The sequence below is a fragment of the Delphinus delphis genome, chromosome 4, assembly GCF_949987515.2.
Source record: "Delphinus delphis chromosome 4, mDelDel1.2, whole genome shotgun sequence".
NCBI lineage: Eukaryota > Metazoa > Chordata > Mammalia > Artiodactyla > Delphinidae > Delphinus > Delphinus delphis.
Window position 1 is genome coordinate 116560760 of NC_082686.1, and position 21576 is coordinate 116582335.

The window sequence follows — 21576 nt, forward strand, 5'->3', positions numbered from 1 at the left end:
TAGGTCTGCATTTTGCAGCAGGTTATTAATTACGTGGTACTGCAGTCAAATCCTACTTACCTGTGAATGGCTTATCTGTTACGAGGAGACATTATGGGCCCGTTAGGGATGCAGGGAAGGTAGCTAACATTATTAAGCACCTACTATAAACCAGGTGCTTTCCGCCATCATCTCACGTAGTTCATACAGTATCCCAGTGAAGTAGGTGGTGTCAGCCCCATCTTAGTAGGTGAGGAATTGAGGCTCAGAGAGGCTAACTCATTTACATCAAGTCATTTCGATAGTAAATTTGCCTCCAAGATCTGGGCCCGAGGCCACACTGCCCCGCGCAGGGTGGAAAAGGAGAGCGTCTCTTTGTTTCTGACTACATATTAAAGCTAAATGATTTGTTGGGTTCTCTGATTTGTTTCTACTCCCCTCTGTTAGCCTCGATAAATGAGAGCTGACTACACTGTTTATTCGAAAAGGGTGATCTAGGTGTAAATTTATCACTTAAGTTAAAAAAAAAAAGAGAAGCATATATCTAACAATTATTTCATATTTGCTCTCCTTCAACTTGACAACAGATTATGCAGTAGCACTGTAACTGCTGAATGCTCCTAGCTGGTTCTTTCCCCAGTAAAGGGTAAGTAATAAGAACCAGGATGTGGAAACTAAATATTTACCTTTGCTTAAAAAGGCAAACATTTTTCTCCCAAGTGACTTTCAAGATTAGTAAAAAATAAAAACCAATCCAAATTATGGACAGGGCTGTCAATCATTCATCCTGGTCCCTTGTGTCTCCTATTCTCTGACAATCCTAGTGCTTCCACATAGATCAAGACACAGTCCACAGTTTGCAATCCCTTCCAGCAGAGCCGGCTGTCATTAGTGACAGGCAGGCCCACCTCACAATCCCCTCTGACAGGCAGGACAAGTGGGACTTCTTGCTTCTCTAGCAATCTCCCAGGAAAGCTTCCCAGACAAACGTCAGAGACCCACTGTCCTAAAATACAGGGCTTTTAAACGGCTGCATTACTTATGCTGAATGCTAATAGCAGTTCTAAAAGAAAAAAAAAATCCTGTGTAATTGTTTCTAGATTCATAGTTTTTTCTTAAAGTCTAGATTTATAGAACCTAGGATTTGTACACTTGGAAAAGATGGCCTGTTATGTAGATGCAGTTTTCAACCTAGTCAGTGATGACAGTAATAAAGGGTCTCACTTACTGAGTGTGATGATGTGGTTCTGGGTCAGAAAAGTGATTTACATCTTCACATAATGCTCATTGGGTTATGCTGTCCCCGTTTTGCAAGAGAGAAATGTGTCCTAGAGAAATGTCATGTGCCTAATGTCACACAGCTACTGAGTGGCGGCCCTGGAGCCGAGATGCTACAACCCTCTGAAACAAGACGGGGCTTTCCCACAAAGTGTATCCTAAAGGGCAGTGGTTTGTGATTTTTTCACTTAGGACCTCTCTGAGAATGTGAATCTGTTGGTCTCTCTCCCTCTAAGGAGAAACACTTGCAGGATTTGGATGAGAGGGGCTGACGGAAGCCCCACTCAACACTCCATCCCTGCCTGTCACCCTGTGGACTCTGCAGACGTGACCGTGGCCCCTGCTCATCCCAAGGGCATATGCCCACCGTTACCTCAGCACCTTGACTGTCTCCATCCACTGCATCTGCTCACTCTCCCAGGGGTCCACCTGGATCCAGTCGGACGTCTGCAGGGCCAGCCGGGCCATGGCCACCCGGTGCCGGGCAGCCACGAGGTCCTTCTTTCCGTAGTTGTCATTGACAGGAGAGATGATACCCCCGATCACCTGGTACCTGCCTAGGCAGCAGAGAGCAGTGGTGTTGCTGGTATAGGACTTTGTCACCTGGCAGCTGGAATTCAGGCAGATGCTAAAAATCTTGGGTTCTCGTCCTGAGTGGGATCAGACCCTAGCATTCTCTGCTGGGCGGGCCAGCTCCCTTGGGCCAGGTAAAGGTGCTACCTCAGGAACCACGTGCCTCTCCTCCAGAGGCTTCTACACCCTGGAGTAGCTGAGAGCATGCCATGAGGGTGGAGCTGAGGCAAGGCTCCCAGATAGCAATGTGGACGGTTAGGGTCAGAATATGTTGGAGGAACACGATGACTCCCCCTGCCTGGGACTTACAGGGGCACTACCGTCCTCTAATCATGTTTGGGACAACAGTTACACATGGTTTCTTAGCTCAAGTAGGGGATTTTGTGGATCAAAGAGGAAAGCATGACATTTAGCCTGAACCAGGTGGGTGGGTTGACGGGATGTAGGCTCACTGCACAGGCCCACCATTGGCTTTGGAGGACTGTGCTGTTAAGGGAATGGGAAGGCCTACTTTGGAAAAGATGTAAGCTCTCTAATGAGAGATGTTGCATGGCTCAGTGACTGAAGAATGGGGCATTATAGGTTTAGAGCTGCAGTGAATTGTAGAAGCTACAGAGAACCACCATGGAAAGAGTATGAATGGGTCTCAGAGAGACTGTGGCTGGGACTTGGGTGAAGCTCTAGTTCTATCACTCACTGGGATGTCTTAGGCAAACTACCAAGCTATTTGCAAAAATAAAACACTTAGCCATTTGAACTTCAGTTTTCCTACCTGTAAAATGGGATAATGCCTGCTTGGCAGGACCTTGTGGTAAGGACGAAATTAGATGATGTTTATGAGGGGAGATAATATTTTGACTTCGTATATGATACATTAAAAAAAATTGTGTTATAAAATATCATATGCATATAAAAGGGCATAGAGTTTGACAAAGAGTTATAAAGTATATCCTGTTCTAATCCTCACCTAGGTTAAGGAACAGAAGTTCCCTATCACAGCCTCCACACTCCGATGGAAGCTCATCACTATTCTTACTTTTATAATATTAATTCTCTTGCTTTCCTTTATAGCTTTACCATGTATTTATGCATCCTTAAAAAACACAGGTTGATTTTTCCTGCTTTTGAAACTTTTAAATATGGAGTCATACTCAATGTATTCTTTCATTAAGCCTTTTTCACTTTGATAAAATTCATGTAGTCCGGGGCTTCCCTGGTGGTGCAGTGGTTGAGAATCTGCCTGCTAATGCAGGGGACACGGGTTCGAGCCCTGGTCTGGGAGGATCCCACATGCCACGGAGCAACTAGGCCCGTGAGCCACAACTACTGAGCCTGCGTGTCTGGAGCCTGTGCTCCGCAACAAGAGAGGCCATGATAGTGAGAGGCCCGCGTAACACAATGAAGAGTGGCCCCCGCTTGCCACAACTAGAGAAAACCCTCGCACAGAAACGAAGACCCAACACCACCCTAAATAAATAAATTAAGAAAAAAAAAAGAGTTAATCCTATTAAAAAAAATTCATGTAGTCCAACCAGTTTTATTGCTGCATAATATTCTTTTGCATGATTATATACCAAAGAATTGAGCTATCTTACTGTTGATGGATTTGGTTTGATTCTGGCTTTAGACAGTTACCAACAATGCTGCTATGAAAATGCTTGCACAAGTCTCCCTGTGTGCACAAGCACATCTTTCTTAGGATATGTACCTAAGAGTGGAACTGCTAAGTCATTGGGTAGATGTATTTGCAGCTTTACTAGATAATGCTAAAAAATTTTCTAAAATGGTTATAGATATTTACTCTCCAACCAGCGGTGTATGAGCGTTCACTTGCTTCATACCATCGAGCAAATAACCATACAGGGTTATTGTCAGGATTTTCCCATCTGATAGATGTGTAGTTATATCTCATTGTGGTTTTAATGTTCCTTTTCCTGCTTACCGATGAGCCTGAGCATTTATTCATATATATTATTAGACGTTTTAGCTTAATTTTTTTTTTTTTTTTTTTGTGGTACGCGGGCCTCTCACTGTTGTGGCCTCTCCCGTTGCGGAGCACAGACTCCGGACGCACAGGCTCAGCGGCCATGGCTCACAGGCCCAGCCGCTCCGCGGCATGTGGGATCCTCCCGGACAGGGGCATGAACCCGCGTCCCCTGCATTGGCAGGCGGACTCTCAACCACTGCGCCACCAGGGAAGCCCTTGAGCTTAATTTTTTCGTGAAGTGCCTGTTCAAATCTTTTGCCCATATTTTCGGTTGTCTGCCTGTTTATCATTGATTTGTAAAGTTCTTCATCTATTCCGAATATTAGCCCTTTGCTGGTTGGTTATATGTGTCATAAATACCTTCTCTCACTTGACGGCTTGTCTTATTCTTTTTATGGAATCCTGTGAAAACAAACGTTCTTAATTTTTATGTAGTTGGGTTGTTAGTTTTTCTCCTTTACGGCTAGTGCATGTTGTGTTATGAGGACGTTTTCCTAATTATCTCATAAAAGCTCTATAGTTTTGTTTTGCACATTTGTGTCTCTGTGCATGATGTGCATCCTATTAAATTATTTTCCACTTGGACAGTCAATTATTCCAGCATCATTTACCAAAAAGACCTCTTCTGCCCCGCTGCTGTGCATTGTCACCTGTGTGGAACTCCTAGTGTCCATCTGTGCATGGGCCTGTTTCTCCGCTCTCTATTCTGTTATGTGGCTGTATTTGCCATCCTTGTACAACGTCACACTGCCTCGTTTAATAGAGCTTTAGTCCACATCTTGATATCTGGTTAAGTAAATCCTCCAGCCTGTTCTTCAAGAGTGTCTTCGCAATTCTTGACTTTTTGCATTTTCCACATAAATTTTAGAAAGCAGTTGTCAAGTTCCACAAAGATGAAACAGCTCCCCAGCCCCCCAAAAACCCTGCTGAAATTTGATAGGAATTGAATCAAATCTATAATTCAATTTAGGGAGAACTGACATTTTTACAATAATGGGTCTTCCAATCCACGAACATGGCATATCTTTCCATTTGTTTAGGTTTTCTTAAATGTTTCTAAATAAAATTTTACAATTTTTCTTGTAGTGCACTTAACACATCTTTTGTAAGATTTATTCCTAGATTCTTGATCTTTTTGATGTCACTATAAATGGCATTTTTAAAGTACTTTTTTTCCTGCTGTTGATATGTAGAAATATAATTGATTTAGGTATCTTGAATGTGTATCTGGTAAATTTGCTAAACTCTCTCATTAATTCTAATAGTTTATCTGCAGAATCTTTTGAATCTTCTATGTCCAAAATAATACCATCTGAAAATACTGACAATTTTGCTGTTTCATTTCCAATCCTTTTACATTTTATTTTTCTTGTTGCATTGTTTAAGACCTCTAGAATACTGCTGTATAGAGATGGTGTTAGCAGGCATCCTTGTGTTATTCCCACTATCAGAGGAAAAACTTTCAAGTTTCATTATTACGTATGATGTTTGCTGCAAGTTTTCTGTAAATATCCTTTTTCAGTTGTGGCAGAGACCATGCCATGTGTTCATTAAGCCATTTTTATTTTTCCTCTTTCTGGGCATATAGGAAGCTAATATTTCTGTTCCTCTTGAAATTAGGTTGTGTTTTTGTGATTTGAATGAGTTATAGTCATTTGGATGTGGGTGGAAGTGATGTATGCCCCATGTAGACTTGGCCATAAAAACTCTTACATGATGCTCTAGCTCTTCATAGTGAATCTGAAAGCTGTGATTAGGATAGAAAAGCATATGGGGACTACCAGGATACCTGAGACACAGCTTGGAAGGGAACTGCCCTGTAGATCTTCTGAACCTACAAAGGATTTAGCTGATGAGAGAGAAACTTTATTTAATGTGTTAAGCTCCTCAACTTGGGGGATTTGTTACTGCAACTTAGCCTGGTCTATCCTGACAAATATGTTATTTTATTTAATTTTATTTATTATTATTTTTTTTTTGCGGTACGCGGGCCTCTCACTGTTGTGGCCTCTCCCGCTGCGCAGCATAGGCTCCGGACGCACAGGATCCAGATGCGCAGGCTCAGAGGTCATGGCTCAGGAGCCCAGCCACCCCGTGGCACGTGGGATCCTCCCGGACCGGGGCACGAACCCGTGTCCCCTGCATCGGCAGGCGGACTCTCAACCACTGCACCACCAGGGAAGCCCCAAATATGTTATTTTAAAAGAGACATTTAATATCCAAAATATATAAAGAACACATACAACTCAACAATAAAAAAAAGCAATTTGAAAATGGGCAGAGGAGCTGATGGACATTTTTCCAAAGAAGACATACAGATGACCAACAGGCACATGAAAAGATGCTCAACATCACTAAACATCATGGAAATGCACATCAAAACCACAATGAGATATCACCTCACACCTGTTAGAATGGCTATTATCAAAAAAGACAAGAAATATGTGTTGGTGAGGATGTGGAGAAAAGGGAACCTTCTTGCATTGTTGGTGGGAATGTAAATTGGTGCAGCCACTGCAGAAGACAGTATGGAGATTCCTCAAAAAATTAAGAATAGAACTACCATACAATCCAGCTATCCCACTTCTGTATATTTTTCCAAAGAATACAAAAATACTAATCTGAAAATATATACATACCCCTATGTTCCCTGCAGCATTATTTACAATAGCCAAGACATGGAAGCAACCTAAGCACCCATCAACAGATGAATGGATAAAGGAGTTGTGGTGTTTGTGTGTGTGTGTATATATATATATATATATATATATATATATATATATATATACACACACATGCACACATACATACACAATGGAATACTACTCAGCCAGAAAAAAGATGAAAAAACTTGCCATTTGTTAGAACATGGATGGACCTTGAGGGTATTAGGCTAAGTGAAATAAATCAGATGAAGAAAGACAAATACTGTATAATTTCACTCATATGTGGAATATAAAAAACTAATAAACTAAAAAAAAAAACAAATAACGAACAAAGCAAACAAACCAAACAAAAACCAACACAAACCCATAGATATAAAGAACAGAGTAGGGGGAGGGGTGGAGGGAGGGTGAAATGGGTAAAGGAGATGAGTCTCCTTTACCATACATGTCTCCCGTATGGTGACAGATGGAAACTAAATCTTTGATGGTGAGCACTTTGAGGGTATACAAAAGTAGAAATATTGTACACGTGAAACTTACATATTGTTATATATAAATGTTACCTTTATAAAATAAAAAAGAGACATTCCCAGCTAGTCAGTTTGAGTTTTGTCATAAATGAATTCTCTGAAACTCTTGAAATGACTGTGTGATATTTCTCCTTTAGTCAGTTAATACAGTGCATTGCATTGATTAACCTTCTAATCTTTATCATTGCATTCCTGAGATAAACTCGGTTTGGTCAAGATATATTATCTTTTTAATGTGTTGATGGATTCACTCTGCTAATATATTTTTAGGGAGCAAGAGAAGTCTATAATTTTATTTTCTCTTAATGTTCTAATCAGGTTTTGGTATCAAGGTCATGCTAGCCTCATAAAAAGTGTTGGGAGTCCCCTCCTTTTCCTATGCTCTGAAATAGCTTGTGTAGGATTGAAAAAACATTTTCTCCGTTAAGTGTTTTCTAGAACCCATCAGTGAAGTCTTCATGAGGCTGGAGTCTAATTTGTGTGAAATTTTTTGACTAATGATTTAATTTCTTTAATGGTTGTAAAATGATTCAGATTTTTATTTCTTCATTATAATTTTTGGCAACTTGCATTTTTTCTAGGATTCTTTTCATTATATCTACATTTTGAAATGTACTGGCATAAGGTTGTTTCCAATATTCTCTTATCTGTTTAGTTGTTGACACCATCTGTAGGGATGTTCTTTTCATTTCTAATGTTGGTTGTGTTTCCATTCTTTTTCCTTGCTCAGTCTTGCTAGAGGTTTGTACTCTTATTAGTCTTTTCAAAGAAACAACTTTTGGCTTTATTGCTCTTCTCTACTGAATGTTTGTTTTCTATTTCATCAATCTCTGTTCTATTTTTATTAATTCTATCCTCCTCCTTTCTTGGTGCTATTTTGCTCTTCTTTTTCTAACTCCTGGTGATGGATACTCAGCTAATTTGCCATTTATCTTATTTTCTAATAAACACAGTTCTGGCTATAAAAATTCCCTCTAAGCATGACTTTACTTGCATTTACTTTTTGATATGTAGTGTTTTCATGATCATTCAGTTCAAAATACTTGCTAATTTTTATTATTACGACTTTTTGATCCATGAACTATTTAGAAGTGTTTTTCCTAATTACCCAACATATTGAGATTTTTGGCAATCTTTTTGTTACTGATTTCTAGCTTAGTTCACTGTAGTCAGAGAACATACTCTATTGATTTCAATCTCTTGAAATATGTTGATACTTGCTTTATATCCTAGGATATGATCAGTTTTGGTAAATGTTCCATGTGTACTTAAAAAAAACGTGTATTCTATGATTGTTGGGTGCAATGTTCTGTCCATTTACTTAATATTGTTAATTGTTTTGTTTAAATCTATGTTCTTACTGATTTTTTTGTCTGCCTGTGTATTACTTATTGAGAGGCGTGTTAAAATCTCCCACTATGATTGTGAAATTTTCTATTTTTCTTTTTAGTTCTTTCAACTTTTGTTTCATATATTTTAATATGTTATTAAAATATACATTAAGTTCCTATATATTTATGATTCTTACATATCTGTGAATCAAGTCTCTTTCTCTCTAGTAATAGTTTTTACTTAAAGTCTATATGCCTGATAGTACTATAGTCTCAACAGTTTTATTTTGATTAGTATATGCACGTCATATATTTTTCACCCTTTTACTTTCAATCTTTCTATACTTTTGTTTTAGGAAAGGCTTTTGTAAATAGCCTAAAGCTGGATTAAAAAATTTGAGGGGTCAAATTTGACAGTTATTGACTCTTAATTGGAATGTTAAGTTCACTTACATTTAACGTGAATGCTAACAGATTTAAGTTTAAAGCTACCAACTTATAGAGTATTTTCTTTCTTCCCACACAAATCTATGTTATTTTTTCCTCTTGTCCTGCCTGTGTTTGGGCTTTATTTCATTTTTTTTTTCTCTCGGATTGGAATTATATATAGTCTCACATCCAAAGTAAATGAAGACCTTTCCCCTCTTCCTCAACAACATGGGGACTAGAGAGCTCTGTCCATGCTAGTCTTGTACATATTTTAAGACTATTGTTTCCCCTAACCCTATTAGACCTTATCATTCTGTTTTATACAACCAATGCTCACTTATATTTACCCATGTATTTGCCATTTTCTTTGCACTCCATTTCTCTTTGCATATCAGACATGCTTTCCGGGAATCACTCTCCTTCTGACAGAATATATCCCATAGAATTTCCTTAAGTTAGTGACTTCATGCTTGAAAGACATTTTCAAGATATTACCCTCACGCTTTTATTAGACATGGAAAATTCTTAGTTATTATCTCCTCAGAAAATGCCTCTGCCCCTGTACTCTGCCCTCTTCTTCTAGCTCTCTGATTGTGTATACGTAGCCACCATGTCGCCTACCCTCTCTTCTGAAATTAAAAACAAATCTTTTTCTCTCTCTCCTCCACTCTTCATAATTTCATTTGATCTATATTCCAGTTCACTAAGTTTGTATTTTTCTATCTATAGTCTGATTCCAAATTATTCACTGAAATTTTTTTTAAAGTCTTTTAATCTAAAAACATGTAAATATCTCCATTTGTCTAGGTCTTCTTTGATTTCTTTCTCAGTATTTTTGAAAATTATATAAATATTTTGTTGATTTGTACCTAAGTATTTCATTTTATTTAGATCAATTGTAAATGGTATTATGTTTTTAATTTTGGTTCACATGTTTGTTATTAATATACATAAACAAGATTGATTTTTGTCTGTTGATTTTTATCTCACTTATTCTAAGAGATCTAAAAAAACAAATTCCTTGGCATTGTGTACATAGACAACCATATCACATGCAAATAGAGAAAGTTTTATTTCTTCTTTTCCTACATGTATGCCTTTTATTTCTTTTTTAAATTTAATTTATTTTTTTATACAGCAGGTTCTTATTAGTCATCCATTTTATACACATCAGTGTATACATGTCAATCCCAACCTCCCAATTCATCACACCACCACCCCCAACCTCCCGCTGCTTTCCCCACCTTGGTGTCCATAGGTTTTTTCTCTACTTCTCTGTCTCAATTTCTGCTCTGCAAACCAGTTCATCTGTACCATTTTCTAGGTTCCACATATATGCGTTAATATACGATATTTGTTTTTCTCTTTCTGACTTCACTCTGTACGACAGTCTCTAGATGCATCCACGTCTCTACAAATGACCCGATTTCGTTCCTTTTTATGGTTGAGTAATATTCCATTGTATATATGTACCTCATCTTCTTTATCCATTCGTCTGTCGATGGGCATTTAGGTTGCTTCCATGACCTGGCTATTTTAAATACTGCTGCAATGAACATCGGGGTGCATGTGTCTTTTTCAATTATGGTTTTCTCTGGGTATATGCCCAATAGTGGGATTGCTGGGTTGTATGGTAGTTATACTTTTAGTTTTTTAAGGAACCTCCATACTGTTCTCCATAGTGGCTGTATCCATTTACATTCCCACCAACAGTGCAAGAGGGTTCCCTTTTCTCCACACCCTCTCCAGTATTTTTTTTTTTTTGTAGATTTTCTAATGATGCCCATTTTAACTGGTGTGAGGTGATACCTCATTGTAGGTTTGATTTGCATTTCTCTAATAATTAGTGATGTTGAGCAGCATTTCATGTCTTTCTTGGCCATCTGTATGTCTTTGGAGAAATGTCTATTTAGGTCTTCTGCCCATTTTTGGATTGGGTTGTTTGTTTTTTTTAATATTGAGCTGCATGAGCTGTTTATATATTTTGGAGATTAATCCTTTGATGATTTGTTTGCAAATATTTTCATCCATTCTGAGGGTTGCCTTTTCATCTTGTTTATGGTTTCCTTTACTGTGCAAAAGCTTTTAAGTTTCATTAGGTCCCATTTGTTTATTTTTGTTTTTATTTCCATTTCTCTAGGAGGTGGATCAAAAAAGATCTTGCTGTGATTTATGTGAAAGAGTGTTCTTCCTATGTTTTCCTCTAAGAGTTTTATAGTGTCTGGTCTTACATTTAGGTCTTTAATCCATTTTGAGTTTATTTTTGTGTATGGTGTTAGGGAGTGTTCTAATTTCATTCTTTTACATGTAGCTGTCCAGTTTTCCCAGCACCACTTATTGAAGAGACTGTCTTTTCTCCATTGTATATCCTTGCCTTCTTTGTCATAGATTAGTTGACCATAGGTGTGTGGGTTTACCTCTGGGCTTTCGATCCCGTTCCATTGATCTATATCTCTGCTTTTGTGTCAGTACCATATCGTCTTGATTACTGTAGCTTTGTAGTATAGTCTGAAGTCAGGGAGTCTGATTCCTCCAGCTCTGTTTTTTTTTTCCTCAAGGCTGCTTTGGCTATTCAGGGTCTTTTGTGTCTCCATGCAAATTTTAAGATTTTTTGTTCTAGTTCTGTAAAAAATGCCACTGGTAATTTGATAGGGATTGCACTGAATCTGTAGATTGCTTTGGGTAGTATAGTCATTTTCACAATATTGATTCTTCCAATCCAAGACAATGGTATATCTCTCCATCTGTTGGTGTCATCTTTAATTCTTTCATCAGTGTCTTATAGTTTTTGGCATACAGGTCTTTTGTCTCCCTAGGTAGGTTTATTCCTAGGTATTTTATTCTTTTTGTTGCAATGGTAAATGGGAGTGTTTCTTTAATTTCTCTTTCAGATTTTTCATCACTAGTGTATAGGAATGCAAGAGATTTCTGTGCATTAATTTTGTATCATGCAACTTTACCAAATTCATTGATTAGTTCTAGTAGTTTTCTGGTGGCATCTTTAGTATTCTCTATGTATAGTATCATGTCATCTGCAGTGACAGTTTTACTTCTTTTCCAATTTGGATTCTTTTTATTTCTTTTTCTTCTCTGATTGCCATTGCTAGGACTTCCAAGTCTGTGTTGAATAATAGTGGTGAGAGTGGACATCCTTGTCTTTTTCCTGATCTTAGAGGAAACGCTTTAAGTTTTTCACCATTGAGAACAATGTTTGCTGTGGGTTTGTCGTATATGGCCTTTTTTTTTTTTTAATTTTTCTTGCTGTACGCGGGCCTCTCACTTGCGTGGCCTCTCCCATTGTGGAGTACAGGCTCCGGACGTGCAGGCTCAGCGGCCATGGCTCACGGGCCCAGCTGCTCCGCAGCATGTGGGATCCTCCTGGACCGGGGCACGAACCCACGTCCCCTGCATCAGCAGGCGGACTCTCAACCACTGTGCCACCAATGAAGCCCTGTATATGGCCTTTTTTATGTTGAAGTAGTTTCCCTCTATGCCCACTTTCTGGAGACTTTTTTTTTTTATCATAAATGGGTGTTGAATTTTGTCAAAAGCTTTTTCTGAATCTATTGAGATGATCATACGGTTTTTATTCTTCAATTTGTTAATATGGTGTATCACATTGATTGATTTGTGTACATTGAAGAATCCTTGCATCTCTGGGATAAATCCCACTTGATCATGGTATATGATCCTTTTAATGTGTTGTTGGATTCAGTTTGCTAGTATTTTGATAGGATTTTTGCATCTATATTCATCAGTGATATTGGTCTGTAATTTTCTTTTTTTGTGGCATCTTTGTCTGGTTTTGGTATCAGGGTGATGGTGGCCTTATAGAATGAGTTTGTGAGTGTTCCTTCCTCTGCAATTTTTTGGAAGAGTTTGAGAAGGATGGGTGTTAGCTTTTCTCTAAATGTTGGATAGAATTCACCTGTGAAGCCATCTGATCCTGGAATTTTGTTTGTTGGAAGATTTTTAAACACAGTTTCAATTTCATTACTTGTGATTCGTCTGTTCTTATCTTCTATTTCTTCCTGGTTCAGTCTTGGACGGTTATACCTTTCTAAGAATTTGTCCATTTCTTTCAGGTTGTCCATTTTATTGGCATAGAGTTACTTGTAGTAGTCACTTAGGATACTTTGTATTTTTGTGGTGTCTGTTGTAACTTCTCCTGTTTCATTTCTAATTTTATTGATTTGAGTCCTCGCCCTCTTTTTCTTGATGAGTCTGGCTAATGGTTTATCAATTTTGTTTATCTTCTCAAAGAACCAGCTTTTAGTTTTATTGATCTTTGCTATTGTTTTCTCTGTTTCTATTTCATTTATTTCTGCTCTGATATTGATGATTTCTTTTCTTCTGCTAACTTTGGGTTTTGTTTGTTCTTCCTACTCTAGTTCCTTTAGGTGTAAGGTTAGATTGTTTATTTGAGAATTTTCTTATTTCTTTAGGTAGGGTTGTATAGCTATAAACTCCCCTCTTAGAACTGCTTTTGCTGCATCCCATAGGTTTTGGATCGTCGTGTTTTCATTGTCATTTGTCTCTAGGTATTTTTTGATCTCCTCTTTGATTTCTTCAGTGATATCTTGGTTATTTAGTAACGTATTGTTTAGCCTCCATGTGTTTGTGTTTTTTATGTTTTTTTCCTTGTAGCTCATTTCTAATCTCATAGTATTGTGGTCAGAAAAATGCTTGATATGATTTTAATTATCTTAAATTTAATGAGGCTTGATTTGTGGCCCAAGATATGATCTATCCTGGAGAATGTTCCATGCACGTTCGAGAAGAAAGTATAATCTGCTGTTTTTGGATGGAATGTCCTATAAAGATCAATTAAATCTATCTGGTCTATTGTGTCATTTAAAGCTTGTGTTTCCTTATTAATTTTCTGTTTGGATGATCTGTCCATTGGTGTAAGTGAGGTGTTAAAGTCCCCCACTATTATTGTGTTACTGTCGATCTCCTGTTTTAGAGCTGTTAGCAGTTGCCTTATGTATTGAGGTGCTCCTATGTTGGTTGCATATATATTTATAATTGTTATATCTTCTTCTTGGATTGATCCCTTGATCATTATGTAGTGTCCTTCCTTGTCTCTTGTAACCTTCTTTATTTTAAAGTCTATTTTATCTGATATGAGTATTGCTACTCCAGCTTCCTTTTGATTTCCATTTGCATGGAATAGCTTTTTCCATCCCCTCACTTTCAGTCTGTATGTGTCCTAGGTCTGAAGTGGGCCTCTTGTAGACAGCATATATATGGTTCCTGTTTTTGTATCCTTTCAGCAAGCCTGTGTCTTTTGGTAGGAGCATTTAATCCATTCATGTTTAAGGTAATTATCGATATGTATGTTCCTATCACCATTTTCTTAATTGCTTTGGGTTTGTTTTTGTAGGTCTTTTTCTTCTCTTGTGTTTCTCACTTAGAGAAGTTCCTTTAGCATTTGTTGTAGAGCTGGTTTGGAGGTGCTGAATTCTCTTAGCTTTTGCTTGCCTGTAAAGCTTTTGATTTCTCTATCAAATCTGAATGAGATCCTTGCTGGGTAGAGTAATCTTGGTTGTAAGCTCTTCCCTTTCATCACTTTAAGTATATCATGCCACTCCCTTCTGGCTTGTAGAGTTTCTGGTGAGAAATCAGCTGTTAACCTTATGGGAGTTCCCTTGTATGTTATTTGTCATTTTTCCCTTGCTGCTTTCAATAATTTTTCTTTGTTTTTAATTTTTGCCAATTTGATTACTATGTGTCTAGGTGTGTTTCTCCTTGGGTTTATCCTGTATGGGACTCTCTGCGCTTCCTGGACTTGGGTGGCTATTCCCTTTCCCATGTTAGGGAAATTTTCAACTATAATCTCTTCAAATATTTTCTTGGGTCCTTTCTCTCTCTCTTCTCCTTCTGCGACCCCTATAATGTGAATGTTGTTGTGTTTAATGTTGTCCCAGAGGTCTCTAAGGCTGTCTTCATTTCTTTTCATTCTTTTTTCTTTATTCTGTTCTGTGGCAGTGATTTCCACCATTCTGTCTTCCAGGTCACTTATCCGTTCTTCTGCCTCAGTTACTCTGCTATTGATTCCTTCTAGTGTAGTTTTCATTTCAGTTATTATATTGTCATCTGTTTGTTCTTTAATTCTTCTGGACCTTTGTTAAATATTTCTTGCATCTTCTCAATCTTTGCCTCCATTCTTTTTATGAGGTCATTCTTCACTATCATTATTCTGAATTCTTTTTCTGGAAGATTGCTTATCTCCACTTCATTTAGTTGTTTTCCTGGGGTTTCATCTTGTTCCTTCATCTGGTACATAGCCTTCTGCCTTTTCATCTTGTCTATCTTTGTGAATGTGGTTTTTGTTCCACAGGCTGCAGGATTGTAGTTCTTCTTGCTTCTGCTATCTGCCCTCTGGTGGATGAGGCTATCTATGAGGCTTGTGGAAGTTTCCTGATGCGTGGGTAGAGCTGGCTGTTGCTCTGGTGGGCAGAGCTCAGTAAAACTTTAATCTGCTTGTCTGCTGATGGGTGGGGCTGGGTTCCCTACCTGTTGATTGTTTGGCCTGAGGCAACCCAAAACTGGAGCCTAGCTGGGCTCGTTGGTGGGGCTAATGGCGGACTCTGGGAGGGCTCATGCCAAGGAGTACTTCCTAGAACTTCTGCTGCCAGTGTCCTTGTCCTCATGGTGAGGCACAGCCACCCCCAACCTCTGCAGGAGACCCTCCAAAACCAGTAGGTAGGTCTGGTTCAGTCTCCTATGGGGTCACTGCTCTTTCCCCTGGGTCCCAGTGCACACGCTACTTTGTGTGTGCCCTCCAAGAGTGGATTCTCTGTTTCCCCCAGTCTTGTCAAAGTCCTGCAATCAAATCCTGCTAGCCTTCAAAGTCTGATTCTCTAGGAATTCCTCCTCCCGTTGCCGGGCCCCCAGGTTTGGAAGCCTGACGTGGGGCTCAGAACCTTCACTCCAGTGGGTGGACTTCTGTGGTATAAGTGTCCTCCAGTTTGTGAGTCACCCACCCAGCAGTAATGGGATTTGATTTTATTGTGATTACGCCCCTCCTACCATCTCATTGTGGCTTCCCCTTTGTCTTTGCACGCGGGGTATCTTTTTTGGTGAGTTCCAGTGTCTTCCTGTAAATGATCGTTCAGCAGTTAGTTGTGATTCTGGTGTTTTTGAAATAGGGAGTGAGAGCTTGTTCTTCTACTCCAACATCTTGAACCAATCTCTCGCCTTTTATTTCTTGATTTGAGACCTTTCCTTTTTTTCCCTAAAGTAAGCATTTAGTGTTATAAACTTCCTTCTCTCTTCTGCTTTAGCTGCCACATTATTTGCTACATTTTAATATGTCATATTTTTACTTTCATTCAGTTCCATGTATTTAAAAAATTTTATTTTGAGACTTTCTCTTTGACCCATGGATTATTTAGGAGTATGTTGTTTAATTTCCAAGTGTTTTAATATTTTCCTGTTGTTTTCCTTTTATTGATTTCAGTTTGATTCCATTATGGTCAGAGACCATAATCTGTATGACTTCAGTTCTTTAAAACTTGTTGAAGTTTGTTTTATGGCTCAGAATATGGCCCATTTTAGTGAATGTTCCATGGGTGTTTGAAAAAAAATGTGTATTCTGCTGTTGTTGGTGGAGAGTTATACACACATGAATTAGATCCTGTTGGTTGATGGTGTTGTTCAGTTCTTCTATATCCTTGCTGATTTTCTGTCTAGCAGTTCCGTCAATTGCTGCAGGTGGAGTGTTGAAGTCCCACCTGTGACTGTGAACCTGCCTATTTTGCTTTTCAGCTCTTACCAGTTTTTGCTTCATGTATTTTGAGACTCTGGTTTTTGGTGTGCACACATTTAGGATTATAATGTGTTCTTAGCTGACCTTTATTGAACTTTTAATTTCATTTATTTTAGATGTCATTTCTAGAAGTGCTGATTTATTCTTCATCAAATCTGATAAGTCTTTTTTATAAAAAACATAAGCGTAACTTGAAAAATCTGTACCTGTGCACAACAATGTTCATAGTGGTACTATTTACAATAGGTAAGACATGAAAGCAACCTAAGTATCCATCGACAGATGAATGGATAAAGAAGATGTGGTACATATATACAATGGAATATTACTCAGCCATAAAAAAGCACGAACTAATGCCATTTGCAGCAACATGGATGGACCTAGAGATTATCACACTTAGTGAAGTAAGTCAGACAGAGAAAGACAAATATTATATGATATCACTTATATATGGAATCTAAAAAATAGTACAAATTAATTTATAAAACAGAAACAGACTCACAGACATAGAAAACAAACTTATGGTTACCAAAGGGGAAGGGGGGAGGGATAAATTGGGAGTATGGGATTAACAGATACACACTATTATATATAAAATAGATAAGCAACTAGGATTTACTGTATAGCACAGGGAACTATATTCAATATCTTGTAATAAACTATAATGGAAAAGTATTGAAAAAAAGAATATATATATATATATATATATATATATATATATATATATATATATATATATACTGCTGAATCACTTTGCTATACACCTGTAACTAACACAATATTGTAAACCAACTATACTTCAAAAAGCAGAAAAATAAATAAATAAATAATCTGTATCTGACAATGCCAATTTCAAAGTCTCTACAGGTTATTTTTGCTGTTGATTCTGCTACTTCTATTCATATTGTTCTGTTTCTTTTGCACTTAGCTGATTTTGACTGTGTGCTGGTCAATGCCACTAACTAGTTATCTCGGGGGCTCCCCAAGGCCTAAGACAGATATGCCTTCCTCCAGAGAAGCTTCATGTTTGCTTTCACCAGGTACCTGGCTGGAGTTATTAAAAGTCATGGATGACCTTAAGTCAAGTTCTCAACTTGAGCTTCTTTGACTAATCCAGGCAGAGGGCTGACGTGTGGCCATTTCTTCCTAGCAATATTTTATGCTTTCCTTTTGCTTCCGCTTGCCTTAGTGTCAAGGCACCAAGGCTTTTCTGAAGTCCTCTAGGATTGCGGGAGGAAAGTGGGTTAAGATCTAGTTCATCCTGGTCCTGAGGGTGCAGCTCCTGGGAATCTAGCTTCATGTGGGAGAAGTCACCCATAAGGCTCCCAGCTTGGGAGGGCTCCAACTTTGTATTCTTTCCCTCTTGCCTTGTATGGCCACTGAGTCAAACCTTTGTGAGCAGTACTGTCAAGTGCCCACCAGGGGTCCCGGTGGCATACTTACCTCCCTCGTTACAGGTGTTTATCTCTTAGCTGGTCTGAGACATCCCCTCTGTCTTTTCCATTTTAAAAGTGAAGTCTGAAAAGTGTTCTATCCACCATTTCTTGTTGCTTTAGTGGGAGAGTTGATCCAAAGAGTGCAGCCTGTCCCCTGGAAGGTGGAAGTTCTCTGATGCATTTTTCCATCTCTGGGAAACCTGGCTGCCCTAGGGTCCTCCATCATGGAGGCTGAGGCTCCCACTGCTCAGGGGGGTGGCAGAACCAGCTGAGACTAAGGAGAGGGCATTCAGCTTTTGACTTCCAGAACTGGCTCCTGAAACTCATTTCAGAGGAGTGCTTGTGAAGGTCAAAGCTTTCATTTGGAAGATCCAGGCGTTGAGAGAGAAAGATTGATTTAAGTTGCAAAAGTTACCCTTAAAAAAGTCAAGAACCAGAGCCCAGGGAGTCAGAGGACACAGTTTTACTAAAATCCACAGAGAGGTAAGAAGGAGAGAATATGAAGATGGAAATGGAAGGCTCTTTCTGGGATGAGGGTGGGGTGGGTGGAGAAATGAGCAGCAGAGCAGAGAAGAGCTTGGTAGGAAAGGTTTGTGTGTGGAGCATTTAGACCTGAGTTGAGGCCTGCTCCCTTCACCCTCCTACCCTTCAGAGACAAAACCTGGTGTATGTTGGGTGCAAGAGGCCATAGTGAAGAGGTCCAGTTGGGTTTGGAAACTGCAGAGCAGACGGACTTGTATTTTGATTCCCACCTGGAATTCTAGGAGGAGACCATCTCCCATTGCCCTGTGCCAACACAGAACAGCATCAACACAGTGGAAATGGCAGTGTGTCAAGTACAGGCAGAGAGAGCTTCAGAAAACACCCCCTCCCGTGCCTTCCAAGTCCCCCTCAGCTCCAGCAGGGCATGGTAGAAACCAGTAAAAATTCTCAAGGTTCCTCGAGAGGAGTAGTGAGGGAGGCTGAGAATTAACGGTCAGTAGGGCTACTGGGCGGGGGTACAGGGTACAGGGTGTGCAGCCCAAAGCCAGAGGCCATGGTGTTGGCAGTGCCAGGGAGAGTCCAGCATGGGCCCAGATGGCAGCAGTTGTGCCTGAGCCAAGAGAAGCTGAGGAGGTCTCAACAGTGGAGGCAGAGAGAATAGAGGCTAATGCCCAAGGTCAAGGGCAGACCCCAAGGCTGAAGGACACTGAGGGCCAGAGGCCCCTTTTCAGAGGCCAGGATGATAAGCCACCTCGGATGCTTAACTTACTCTTGGGAAAATAGGCGGAAAAGAGAAACTTGATCGCAAAGTGACCTATAAGAGAATAAGCTTAAAATCAGAAGGTAGTTACCTTAAAGTAGCAATTTTCTTTTCACCGTTCATGGAAATGGTGGCTTAAGAGCAAGTCAAGTGTTGTAGAAAGCAAAGGAAGCTATTCTTCTGCACATCTGAGTCTCATGTTAGACATGGAAGACGTTAGTTCTTTCTCTTTTCCTCTTTGAAAGAAATGGGGGTCAGGAGAACTAACTTCTGTTGGGTGCTGACTCTCTTGCATCATTTACATACATTTACCTTCACCTCAATCTCTGTTTTACAGGGGTGGGGGGCCAGGGGCTCCTCCAGGCAGCCCTGCTGAGCATCTTGGATACTCAGGTGTCACCTGGGATGGTTTAGCTCATTTTGACGGGGCAGGTTGTACACTGAGAAATCAATGCTTTGTTATAGCTCCCAGGAGAGGAGAGTCAATAAAAATAACAGTTTGAGCTAAAACTCCTTCTTGCCCTCTAAATGGTCATGAGTTTAAGCCTCTTTTGTTCTCCACAATGCTACAATCCCAGTGTTGCCTCATGCGACCCCCTCTCCCTCTTGCTACATGGAGGTACTTCTCCGGTGACCCAATGCAGCCCACACACACCTCCATTACAGCACTTGTATGGTAATGATCTGTTTGCCTTTGTCATTCTCGTGAGGCTGAGAGCTCCTTAAGGATGCAAACCTGTCTTTTCATTCTGGATAACATGGCCAGCACTTCACTTCACATGAAGCTATCCCATCCTTCCCTTGGAGTTATCATAGTAATACGTGGCTATGTGTTTAACATGGCTGATAGAATTCCTTTTTCGTTTATCTCTACCCCTCTGGAAATTCTAACAAAATGGCAGTAAAGGAATAAAAGAAGTATGAAGTCACAAGGGCAAAGAGAGTGGGAAAGGAGACAACAGTAGGTGGGAAAGGTCAACACAATTTTGGAAGCTGGAGAGCTGATGAACAACGGTACCAGAGCCAGCAGAGCTGCAGGCAGGGAAGGCGGTAAGGGTCAAGCTGCCATGCACGGCAGAAGCCCAGAGGAGCCAACAGCCTCCCAGTGGGGGTGGGTGCCAGAGGGCCCGAAAACAGGAGGACTCGTTGAGGGTTTGTCTAAGGAGCCCTTGTTCTCCCATCCTGGCAGAAGGCCAGACTTCTGCTTTCTGCCGAGGTTGGACCAGAGACCCTTGACTCCCAGGCATAGCTGAGGGGATGTGGGATTACTATCCCTAAGACAGGAGGGTCAAGACTGGCTTCCAGAATACCAGATTGGAGCCATCTCTCTGGACACGTACAGACACAGTCAGGGGTCTTGGACCTAGGAGCTGGACCTATGCCATCAGGCCCACCAACTTCACCCACACACCCAGAGTTTCTGGACGACACTTACGGCCTGATCTGCAGATAGGAATGGACAGCTCACGAAGACACCAGTTTTAGAAAGGTGCTGACCATGAAAGACAGAGATCAAAACAGCCATCTAGAGAAAGGGAACTAGGGGGACACAAAGGTAAGGCAGAAAGCAAAAGGAAGCTTCAAAAATCTCCAGATAATATTTTCAGAAGACAAGAGACGATATCCCATCCATCGATGGGGTATCGATATCCCATCGATATCCATTCTTGGATATCCCATCCAAGAATGGCTTTTTTTTTTTTTTTTTTTTTTGCGGTATGCGGGCCTCTCACTGTTGTGGCCTCCCCCGTTGCAGAGCACAGGCTCCGGACGCGCAGGCTCAGCGGCCACGGCCCATGGGCCCAGCCGCTACACGGCATGTGGGATCTTCCCGGACGGGGGCACGAACCTGCATCTCCTGCATCGGCAGGCGGACTCTCAACCACCGCGCCACCAGGGAAGCCCCATGAATGGCTTTTTTTTAATTAAAAAAAAAATCAGAAAACAGGACAAAGCTCTTAGAAATTAGAAAAATATTCGCTCAGTTGACAATATTCACCAACCTACTCTCACATGCCAGGTGCTGTGCTGGGTGCTGGCGAAATACAGCGGGGATGAGGCTGACCAATTCTTTTCCTCAAGGAGCTTATACTCTGGTGGATGACAGCAGCAACAAAATAAGTTAGGAGAAGAACTGGAAGATACATTTGAGGAAATCATATGCTAAAAAGGAGATAAACTTAGATGATTGATCTGGGAGGTGAAGCATCTGACTAATAGACATCCCTGAAAGAGAGAACAGAGGGAGGAAAACATCAAAGAAGTAACACAAATATCTTCCCAGACTAGAAGGACCTAAGTTTTCACAGTCGAAGACCCTCTGTGTGACCAGCACCCTGAATAAAAGCAC

The 21576-nt window shown here is 40.1% G+C and overlaps 1 protein-coding gene across 2 annotated transcripts in view; it reads right to left on the reverse strand.

Annotated features, from left to right (window-relative positions):
- NMNAT3 (nicotinamide nucleotide adenylyltransferase 3) overlaps window positions 1-21576 on the reverse strand; it is a 116038-nt gene that overhangs the window by 10577 nt on the left and 83885 nt on the right. For both annotated transcript variants that reach the window (XM_060011337.1, XM_060011338.1), the window contains exon 3: window positions 1631-1814. In XM_060011337.1, the coding sequence (XP_059867320.1) occupies window positions 1631-1814 (184 nt within the window). The remainder of the gene's footprint in view (window positions 1-1630; window positions 1815-21576) is intronic.